General features: G+C 37.1%; 4 protein-coding genes across 4 annotated transcripts; all 4 read right to left on the reverse strand.

The window, feature by feature from the left end:
- Positions 1-534: 534 nt before the first annotated feature.
- Positions 535-1,321, reverse strand: LOC125032206 (pro-resilin-like). Its single transcript, XM_047623292.1, has 3 exons — positions 1,256-1,321; positions 1,063-1,137; positions 535-945 (listed from the first exon to the last, which is right to left on the reverse strand). Exons 1-3 carry the CDS (start codon positions 1,265-1,267, stop codon positions 628-630), a joined length of 405 nt encoding a protein of 134 aa, XP_047479248.1. The 5' UTR covers positions 1,268-1,321; the 3' UTR covers positions 535-627.
- A 2,157-nt stretch (positions 1,322-3,478) lies between these two features.
- On the reverse strand, positions 3,479-4,241 carry LOC125032217 (pro-resilin-like). The gene is made up of 3 exons (XM_047623307.1): positions 4,190-4,241; positions 4,004-4,078; positions 3,479-3,892 (listed from the first exon to the last, which is right to left on the reverse strand). Exons 1-3 carry the CDS (start codon positions 4,199-4,201, stop codon positions 3,575-3,577), a joined length of 405 nt encoding a protein of 134 aa, XP_047479263.1. The 5' UTR covers positions 4,202-4,241; the 3' UTR covers positions 3,479-3,574.
- Positions 4,242-6,429: 2,188 nt separating this feature from the next.
- LOC125032208 (pro-resilin-like) lies at positions 6,430-7,185 on the reverse strand. Its single transcript, XM_047623294.1, has 3 exons — positions 7,151-7,185; positions 6,958-7,032; positions 6,430-6,840 (listed from the first exon to the last, which is right to left on the reverse strand). The coding sequence occupies exons 1-3, from the start codon at positions 7,160-7,162 to the stop codon at positions 6,523-6,525; spliced, it is 405 nt and encodes a 134-aa protein (XP_047479250.1). The 5' UTR covers positions 7,163-7,185; the 3' UTR covers positions 6,430-6,522.
- Positions 7,186-9,285: 2,100 nt separating this feature from the next.
- On the reverse strand, positions 9,286-10,079 carry LOC125032209 (pro-resilin-like). Its single transcript, XM_047623295.1, has 3 exons — positions 10,012-10,079; positions 9,819-9,893; positions 9,286-9,699 (listed from the first exon to the last, which is right to left on the reverse strand). The coding sequence occupies exons 1-3, from the start codon at positions 10,021-10,023 to the stop codon at positions 9,382-9,384; spliced, it is 405 nt and encodes a 134-aa protein (XP_047479251.1). The 5' UTR covers positions 10,024-10,079; the 3' UTR covers positions 9,286-9,381.
- Positions 10,080-11,176: the final 1,097 nt, after the last annotated feature.

The following is an 11,176-nucleotide window of genomic DNA, read 5'->3' on the forward strand; positions in this document are numbered from 1 at the left end:
TCGGTGTTATCCTCGTTCCTTAAAAACAAAGTATACAATGTTTTACAAATCTTTTATATTTTCATTTGTGTTACTAAAAAAGTTATAAAAGCCTAATGCATATATTTCAGATTACATGGGGGTTGACGCAAGCGTTTGTCTTGTAGTCAATAAAACAGAACACAAACAGAAAGTACATCAAGAAGAGAAAGTACAGAAATGAGCAGGGTTCTAACAGATTCATTAACTTTAAATATGTTCTAATTGTCCTGTATACTTTCTCATTCGGAAAGTAGAGTAATAGATTTTCTTCTTAGGAAGATTATATGCATAATCTTCTATTATATTCCTTCTTTTTGCAGCAGAAGAAAGGTTGCATCTTTTTCTAATTTAATCGTGTGTATCAACGGGTTCTTATTCAGAGTCATTGTCTGCAGCTAATGCACATGGCTTACTTCTACTTCATTACACATGTTATTAGAATATCTACTGATTACTCTTATTGAGGGATTGGGCATACGTTATCATGGTATGATGTAAATGTAACAAAACTTGTTTCATATTACAAATTTATTAAGTTTATACATAAATATATAAATAGAATGTCTGAAAAGCCTTCATGTCCAGAGGTTCAATTAAGTTGGATCTTTACTTAGACTCATTGGAGTCATAGAAATATCGTGGCCTGTATTCGCGGGACTCGAAGGAAGCAGACTCGTACGAGTCGGGGAAACGAGCCTCGCCTTCGTAGTTGACCTCAGCCACGTAGCCATCGTCACCGTCCACGACGTATCTCACGGTCTGGAGGCGGCCGTCGGGGAGATGTACATAGTAGGATCCTTGAGTGTCTTCACCGTCACGGGCTTCCTGGTGTCCGTAGTTGTTACCGGAGTCTTCGTGATCGACAGCCCATTGGAAGTTGTATCTGGCTTCTCCAGACTCGTAGGATTCCTCAGAGGAACGGCTCTGTTTCATAGACAGTATGGGTTTTATTCAATTATATAATTTACTACAGCCTCTAAGAGACAATAGTGCCGCATATTAATCAATGATCAAGGTTTGCTTAGACCTCAAATGACTAACCTGTGGTGGCCTGTATTCGTAGGACTCGAAGCTATCTGCAGCGGCAATAGCTGCCAGACCGAGGAGGATGAAGACCTGAATACGAGTTTTGTTAATAATTATATAAATGAACGAACATAATTTAGGTATTCGATCATTAATATATTTCAAAGTGAATGTGGACAGTGGATAATAAATTTTAATGTTAGCTTACCTTGGTGTTCATGTTGATGTAGGATCTCAGAAGCGACTGATACTTACGTCTTACAATCTGAGCAATATATACCTCTGCATCGACTGAAACGTGGCGCAAGGTCACTCAAGGTCAACGCTTTTACAGACGTTACTACAACTTTGGGCGGGGCGGAGACAAAGGTAGAAATATTGCAATTATATATTAATCAAATCCTTAGTACATAGGTACACATGTCTAGCACACCCGATCATATGTATGATCACACAAGACCACTTGCACAACACAAGCCGAAAATACATGTGTGCACGTAAACACTCAAAGGCACACACACACACACACACACACACACACACACACACACACACACACACACACACACACACAGACACACACACACACACACATTCCACATTTCTTTCTGAAGTAAACACAAATAGTCATTAGCACAAATAAGGAGATAGATAAATAAATAATTATGGCTACAGATGCACTGGTATACGATGACTGATTATAAAGGGAAGTAAATTATATGTATATATATAAATATCTATATTTTAATTATTCTACAATACGTATAACAGTCCATAATGTTAAACAGTAATTTACATTACAATTCATTAAATGATGATAATAAAGTCGTTAAGGCACTATATAAAATAACTTTTAAAACGTCATTAGCAACTGCCAACGTGTCCATGCACAAACCTAAAAGACAATGCGCTAACACAAAACAATTAAGGAAAGTCAAATCAAATGAAAATAAAACCTAAATCACATAACCAGTAGTAAGATAGTAGGAAAGTGTTAAAAGTCTTCTAATAGTTATGTGTACACCGACAGGATTTCGTGCGTAAACTTCGCTGCTTTATCAGAATCATTCTTAATTATTGCCAGATATTAATTTGGTTCGAGTCTCGCAGTGGCTTTGTGAAGGAACACAGCTATACCACGTGCAGCTCCATATGCACGTCGCCTCACGGGGACAACCGTTTTGCCAGGAGAAGGTACACTTGACCTTGACATTCTGCATTTCATTGCTATAGTTTCTCGCATAGTAAAGTTAACATTTAAGGAGGCATATCCCTGCGTGATAAGTTGAAATTTGCTACTGACTGCTTCACTTGTCCCTTTGCTAAACCTACGTCATAGGTGTTGTAAGAAATTAAGTTGTTTTTATTTAGGGTAGTAGGTCTTTGATGCCAAAACGAGTATTACTATCATCAACATCCACCTCCGCTCATTTTAATTTCATCATAAATAAGTGCGTGAAATATAAGTATGTGTGTGCTTTTAGCACACACACGCACATATTTCTGGTATCTACATTCCTTTTAACAAACATAACAAGCTACACATCTTTTGTGCATATGCAACAGTAGATGATACTGACTCATCACAAGTGAACTCACTTCCGACGTACAAATGCCTGCCGCGCCACTACACGGTCATCTCATCCACATGGAAAGGTTTGCATTCATAAACATCCGAATTAACTGCAAATATGTCTTTTTAAAGGTGTGTGCCTATGTTTCCTCGCATAGGCACACACCCGCCAACATAGATACCACACACACGCACAAATACGTGCACTGAACGCACAAGTATATACAACACAGACCACATAGATATATAAACCTACTCGAGAATACTCAAGTGCCATGCACGAACACACACCTGCGCCTGTAATGGTAACATATGCCTGTTTAACGAACGTGACAGTATTCAATAATTACCTACATATGGATGGCAGTCTACAGTAAATACCGTACTATATAATCTAATATTCATGTTATGTTTATGTTATGTGCATGAGACAGACATCCAACTTACCAAACAAAAATAATAAAAAATTCTCGTTTCCATGTTCTTATCCAATGACATTAATTCCCTTACATCTCATATAATACTTTAGATATCTTGCATATTTTCTTTTGATGACAAGACACAAACTTTGAATATATTATAATTGTCTAATTTCTCATTTGGAATGTAGGGTAATATTTCTATTTAGGGGGGTTAAATGCGTATCTTCTATATTATTTTATTTTTTGCAGCGGAAGGATGGTCGCATTATTTATATTAATCACTGCAGGAAATGCAAGGGATTTTAACTCTATTTCATAAAAAAAAAAAAAAAAAAAAAAATACACAAATGTTATTGGAATATTCTATAATCCACTTATTACTTCTTAGGGAATGAGCATTCGTCATCATGGTGAGCTGTAAATGGAACAAAACTTGTTTCATATGGCAAATTTATTGATTTTGTACATAAATATATAAATAAAGTGTGTCGGAAAAGCCTTCATATCCGGAGGTTTGATGATGTTTGAGTCCTTATTTAGACTCATTGGAGTCATAGACGTATCGCGGCCTGTATTCGCGGGACTCGAAGGAAGCAGACTCGTAGGAGTCGGGGAATCGAGCCTCGCCATCGTAGTTGACTTCAGCCACGTAGCCGGAGTCGCCGTCCACGAAGTACTTGACGGTCTGGAGGCGGCCGTCGGGGAGGTGCACGTAGTAGGATCCCTGAGTGTCTTCACCGTCACGGGCTTCCTGGTGTCCGTAGTTGTTGCCGGAGTCTTCGTGATCGACAGCCCATTGGAAGTCGTACTTGGCTTCTCCGGATTCATAGGATTCCTCAGAGGAGCGTCTCTGTTTCAAAGTATAAGTTTTGTTTATTGATATCGCTGACTATAGTCTTGAGGAGACAAAACTGTAGCATATTAATCAATGGTAAAGGTATCTAGACTTTAAATGACTAACCTGTGGTGGCCTGTATTCGTAGGACTCGAAGCTATCTGCAGCAGCAATGGCTGCCAGACCGAGGAGGATGAAAACCTGAATACAAGTTTTGTTAATGAATATATAAGTGAAAGAACATCATTTGGATCAAGAATAAATTTAAAAGTGAATGTGAACCTTAGATGCTAAACTATAAAGTTCGCTTACCTTGGTGTTCATATTGATGTAGGATTTCAGAAGCTACTGATACTTGCCTCTTTAAACTGAACAATATATACACCTCTGCATCGGTGCAACGTGGCGCAAGGTCACTCAAGGTCAACATTTTTATAGGCGTTACTATAACTGGGCGGGGCTGTGACGATGATAGAAATACTGCAAATTATTTTATATTGGTTAAATCATTAGTACATAGATAAACACACACGCGCGCGCGCACAACACATTACTTTCGGAAGTAAACACCAACAGTCACTAGCACAAATAGGAAGATAGGTAAATAGATCTTTATGATTACAAATGCATAGGGATATGTAGATGGATTATACATGGAAATAGATTATATAATATATATTAGAATTATTCTAGAATAAGCAAAGCAGTCCATAAGTTTATCATACAATAATTTACATTATAATTAATTAAAACATGACAATAAAGTCGTTAATGCAATGTCATAAATAACTTTTAAAACATCCTTAACAACTATCGACGTGCCCATGCACAAGCCTAAAAGACAATACGCTAAAACAAAACAAAAAGACAAAATCAGATCAAATATAAGTAAAGCCAAAATCACACACAATAGTAAGATAGTAAGAAAAAATAAATCTAATAGGTATGCGTACACTGTTAGGATTCCATGTGTCATATTCGTTGCATCATCAGAATCGTTAGTAAATATTGTCAGATACTAATTTGGTTCAAGTCTCACTGTGGCTTTGCGAAGAGACACACATCTATAACACGTGCAGCTCCGTTTGCAATTCGCGCCACGAGGACAACCGCTCTGTCAGGGAAGGCGCTCCTGACCTTGCTAATAACACATTCTGTATTTCGTTGCTATAATTTCCGTACGGTAAAGCTAATATATAAGGACACGGAAACCTTCATGATTAGTTGGAATTTGCTACGGAATTCTTCACTTGTCTCATAGCTAATCCTATATCGTAGGTGTTGTTAGAATTCATAGTTCATAAAACAACCCCTACGCTCATTTCAAATTCTTCACAAATAAGTGAGGCTGCTAAAAGTATATATATATATATATATATATATATATATATATATATATATCTATATATGTTTGTACATCCATATCTATCTATCTATATATGTATGTATATAAATATATATGTATCTCTTCTATTTTTTTCTGGCGTGGAATTGGGCATCATTCCTTTTAACAAACGAAACAAAGTACATATCTTGTTTTGTGCATAAGCAACAGCGGATAATACTTATTCATCACATTTTCCATGTTCGAAGCCTGCCGCGCCACCAAACCGTCAACCACCAACGTGAAAAGGCTTGCATTCATTAAGATCCGAGTTAACTGCAATTATGTCTTATTAAAGGTGGCTGTTATGCCAGATGCTTCCTCGAATAAACACACACCCGCCAACATGGATACACGCACAAAACCACTCACGCGCACAAATACGTATACGGAACGCACAAGTATATACAACACAGACCACATAGACATATATACCTATTCATGAATACTCAAGTTTGCCATATGACTTTTTAACGAACGTGACAGTATTCAGTAAATACCGAACTACATAATCTAATATTTCTGTTCGGTATATGAGACAGACACCCGACTTAAAAGGTAGAAAGTAAGCAGAAAATCACAAGTTTTTATTTTCTATGTTCTAATCTACGACCCAACTTTCCTATCCCATGACTTCGGTGTTATCCTCGTTCCTTAAAAAAAAGTATACAATGTTTTACAAATCTTTTATATTTTCATTTGTGTCACTAAAAAAGTTATAAAAGCCTACTGCATATATTTCAGATTACATGGGGGTTGACGCAAGCGTTTGTCTTGTAGTCAATAAAACAGAACACAAACAGAAAGTACATCAAGAAGAGAAAGTACAGAAATGAGCAGGGTTCTAACAGATTCATTAACTTTAAATATGTTTTGATTGTCCTGTATACTTTATCATTCGGAAAGTAGAGTAATAGATTTTCTTCTTAGGAAGATTATATCCATAATCTTCTATTATATTCCTTCTTTTTGCAGCAGAAGAAAGGTTGCATCTTTTTCTAATTTAATCGTGTGTATCAACGGGTTCTTATTCAGAGTCATTTTCTGCAGCTAATGCACATGGCTTACTTCTACTTCATTACACATGTTATTAGAATATCTACTGATTACTCTTATTGAGGGATTGTGCATACGTTATCATGGTATGATGTAAATGTAACAAAACTTGTTTCATATTACAAATTTATTAAGTTTATACATAAATATATAAATAGAATGTCTGAAAAGCCTTCATGTCCTGAGGTTCGATTAAGTTGGATCTTTACTTAGACTCATTGGAGTCATAGAAATATCGTGGCCTGTATTCGCGGGACTCGAAGGAAGCAGACTCGTAGGAGTCGGGGAAACGAGCCTCGCCTTCGTAGTTGACCTCAGCCACGTAACCGTCGTCACCGTCCACGACGTATCTCACGGTCTGGAGGCGGCCGTCGGGGAGGTGTACGTAGTAGGATCCCTGAGTGTCTTCACCGTCACGGGCTTCCTGGTGTCCGTAGTTGTTGCCGGAGTCTTCGTGATCGACAGCCCATTGGAAGTTGTATCTGGCCTCCCCAGACTCGTAGGATTCCTCAGAGGAACGGCTCTGTTTCATAGACAGTATGGGTTTTATTCAGTGATATAATTTACTATAGCCTCAAAGAGACAACAGTGCCGCATATTAATCAATGGTAAAGGTTTGCTTAGACCTCAAATGACTAACCTGTGGTGGCCTGTATTCGTAGGACTCGAAGCTATCTGCAGCGGCAATAGCTGCCAGACCGAGAAGGATGAAGACCTGAATACGAGTTTAGTTAATAAATATATAAATGAAAGAACATAATTTAGGTATTCAATCATGAATATATTTCAAAAAGAATGTGGAGGTTAGGTACAAAAATTTAATGTTAGCTTACCTTAGTGTTCATGTTGATGTAGGATTTCAGAAGCGACTGATACTTACGTCTTACAATCTGAGCAATATATACCTCTGCATCGACTGAAACGTGGCGCAAGGTCACTCAAGGTCAACGCTTTTACAGACGTTACTACAACTTTGGGCGGGGCTTAGACAAGGGTAGAAATATTGCAATTATATATTAATCAGATCCTTAGTACACAGGTACACATGTCTAGCACACCCGATCATATGTATGATCACACAAGACCACTTGCACAACACAAGCCGAAAATACATGTGTGCACGTAAACACTCAAAGGCACACACACACACACACACACACACACACACATACACACAAATTACATATTTCTTTCTGAAGTAAACATCAATAGTCATCAGCACAAATAGGGAGATAGATAAATAAATCATTATGGCTACAAATGCACTGGTATACGATGACTGATTATAAAGGGAAGTAAATTATATGTATATATATATAAATATATATATATTTGAATCATTCTACAATGTGTAGAACAGTCCATAAAGTTATACAATAATTTACATTACAATTCATTAAAAGATAATAATAAAGTCGTTAATGCAATATAAAAAATAACTTTTAAAACGTCATTAGCAACTGCCAACGTGTCCATGCACAAACCTGAAAGACAATACGCTAACACAAAACAATTAAGGAAAGTCAAATCAAATGAAAATAAAACCTGAATCACATAACCAGTAGTAAGATAGTAAGAAAGTGTTAATAGTCTTCTAATAGTTATGCGTACACCGATAGGATTTCGTGCGTAAACTTCGCTGCTTTATCAGAATCATTCTTAATTATTGCCAGATATTAACTTGGTTCGAGTTTCGCAGTGGCTTTGTGAAGGAACACACCTATACCACGTGCAGCTCCATATGCACGTCGCCTCATGGGGACAACCGTTTTCCCAGGGGAAGGTACACTTGACCTTGACATTCTGCATTTCATTGCTATAATTTATCGCATAGTAAAGTTAACATTTAAGGATGCATATCCCTGCGTGATAAGTTGAAATTTGCTACTGACTGCTTCATTTGTCCCTTTGCTATACCTACTTCATAGGTGTTGTAAGAAATTAAATATTTTTTTTATTTAGGCTAATAGGTGTTTGATGCCAAAACGAGTATTACTATCATCAACATCCACCTCCGCTCATTTTAATTTCTTCACACGCATATGTCTTTTCTAACATGGAACTGGGTATCTACATTCCTTTTAACAAACAAAACAAACTACACATCTTGTGTGCATATGCAACAGTAGATGATACTGACTCATCACAAGTGAACTCACTTCTGACGTACAAATGCCTGCCGCGCCACTACACGGTCATCTCATCCACATGGAAAGGTTTGCATTCATAAACATCCGAGTTAACTGCAAATATATCTTTTTAAAGGTGTGTGCCTATGTTTCCTCGCATAGGCACACACCCGCCAACATAGATACCACTCACACGCACAAATACTTGCACTGAACGCACAAGTATATACAACACAGACCACATAGACATATAAACCTACTCAAGAATACTCAAGTGCCAAGCACGAACACACACCTGCGCCTGTAATGGTAACATATGACTGTTTAACGAACGTGACAGTATTCAGTGAATACCTACATATGGATGGCAGTATACAGTAAATACCGTACTATATAATCTAATATTCATGTTATGTTTATGTTATGTGCATGAGACAGACATCCAACTTACAAAAAATAATTAAAAATTTCCGTTTCCATGTTCTTATCCAATGACATTAATTCCCTTACATCTCATATAATACTTTAGATATCTTGCATATTTGCTTTTGATGACAAGATACAAACTTTGAATGTTATAATTGTCCAATTTCTCATTTGGAATGTAGGGTAATATTTCTATTTAGGGGTTTTAAATGCGTATCTTCTATATTATTTTGATTTTTGCAGCGGAATAATGGTCGCATTGTTTATATTAATCACTGCAGGAAATACAAGTGATTTAACCCTATTTCATAAAAATAAACGCAAATGTTATTGGAATATTCTATAATCTACATATTACTTCTTAGGGAATGAGCATTCATCATCATGGTGAGATGTAAATGTAACAAAACTTGTTTCATATGGCAAATTTATTGATTTTGTACATAAATATATAAATAAAGTGTGTCGGAAAAGCCTTCATATCCGGAGGTTTGATGATGTTTGAGTCCTTATTTAGACTCATTGGAGTCATAGACGTATCGTGGCCTGTATTCGCGGGACTCGAAGGAAGCAGACTCGTAGGAGTCGGGGAAACGAGCCTCGCCTTCGTAGTTGACCTCAGCCACGTAGCCGTCGTCACCGTCCACGACGTATCTCACGGTCTGGAGGCGGCCGTCGGGGAGGTGTACATAGTAGGATCCCTGAGTGTCTTCACCGTCACGGGCTTCCTGGTGTCCGTAGTTGTTGCCGGAGTCTTCGTGATCGACAGCCCATTGGAAGTTGTATCTGGCTTCTCCGGACTCGTAGGATTCCTCAGATGAATATCTCTGTTTTATAGACCGTATTAGTTTCATTTATTGATATAATTTACCATAGCTTTAAGAATACACAGAATTACTGAATTTTAATAAGTGATAGCGGCTTATTTAGACGTCAAATGACTAACCTGTGGTGGCCTGTATTCGTAGGACTCGAAGCTATCTGCAGCAGCAATGGCTGCCAGACCGAGGAGGATGAAGACCTGAATACGAGTTTTGTTAATGAATATATAAGTGAAAGAACATAATTTTGGTATTCGATCATGAATATATTTCAAAGTGAAGGTGAAAATTAGATGATAAACTTTAAAGTTCGCTTACCTTGGTGTTCATATTGATGTAGGATTTCAGAAGCTACTGATACTTGCCTCGTATAAGCTGAACAATATATACCTCTGCATCGGTGCAACGTGGCGCAAGGTCAACGTTTTTACAGGTGTTACTACAACTCTGGGCGGGGCGGAGACGATGGTAGAAATATTGCAACGATTTTGTATCAGTAAAATCCTTAGTACATAGATACACATTTCTAGCACACCCATACTAACGCTCACATAAAACCACAACACAAATCGAGATTACATGTATGCACTTATATTTGAACACGCAAAAGCGAGCACACACACACACACACACAAACACACACACACAAGCACACACACACACCCACATCCACATACACACACCCACACCCACATACACACACTCACACATACTAACACACACGGGCGCAACACATTCCTTTCTGAAGTAAACAAATTCACTAGCTTAGATAGGGAGTTTAGATGTATAGATCTTTATGACTACAAATGCACAGAGATACGTTGAGTGATTTACATGCAAGATAACTATATATAATATATATATATATATATATATATATATATATATATATTATTTAAATTACTCTAAAATACGTAAAGCGGTCCATAAAATTATCATATAATAATGTATATTATATTTCATTCAAACGTGACGATAAGATCCCTCAAACAAAATGATGAATAACTTTTTAAACATCATTATTAAATTATAAATAGCGAGTCCATGTACAAATTTAAAAGACAATACACTAAAAGAAAAACAATGTCCAATCAAACATAAATAAAAACTAAGAAAAAAATAGATAAAAAATAACATAAACATATAAGTCAGATAGTCAGAAAGTGATAAAAATTCTAATAGTTATGCGTACACTGATAGGATTTCGTGTGTAATATTCGCTGCATCACCAGTATTGTTAGTAATTATTGCCAGATATTAATTTTGTTTGAGTCTCGCAGTGCCGCCTCGCGGGGACAACCGCTTTGCGAGGGGAATGTACCCTTGGCCTTACTAATAAAATACATTCTGTATTTCATTCCTATAGTTTCTCGCACAGTAAAGCTAACATTTAAGGATGCGTAACCCTGCGTGATGAAATGAAATTTGCTACTGACTGCTCCAATTGTCCCACTTACACCATAGGTTTCACATTTAGTCTAGT

Source organism: Penaeus chinensis, chromosome 14 (genome assembly GCF_019202785.1).
Source record: "Penaeus chinensis breed Huanghai No. 1 chromosome 14, ASM1920278v2, whole genome shotgun sequence".
NCBI lineage: Eukaryota > Metazoa > Arthropoda > Malacostraca > Decapoda > Penaeidae > Penaeus > Penaeus chinensis.

What these genes read in the sequence shown, in the direction of transcription:
- LOC125032206 (XM_047623292.1), bottom strand. An exon ending in ACGAATACAGGCCACCACAG is followed by an intron (nt 946 to 1,062) that starts GTTAGTCATTTG and finishes TCTATGAAACAG; the next exon opens with AGCCGTTCCTCTGAGGAATC.
- LOC125032217 (XM_047623307.1), bottom strand. An exon ending in ACGAATACAGGCCACCACAG is followed by an intron (nt 3,893 to 4,003) that starts GTTAGTCATTTA and finishes ACTTTGAAACAG; the next exon opens with AGACGCTCCTCTGAGGAATC.
- LOC125032208 (XM_047623294.1), bottom strand. An exon ending in ACGAATACAGGCCACCACAG is followed by an intron (nt 6,841 to 6,957) that starts GTTAGTCATTTG and finishes TCTATGAAACAG; the next exon opens with AGCCGTTCCTCTGAGGAATC.
- LOC125032209 (XM_047623295.1), bottom strand. An exon ending in ACGAATACAGGCCACCACAG is followed by an intron (nt 9,700 to 9,818) that starts GTTAGTCATTTG and finishes TCTATAAAACAG; the next exon opens with AGATATTCATCTGAGGAATC.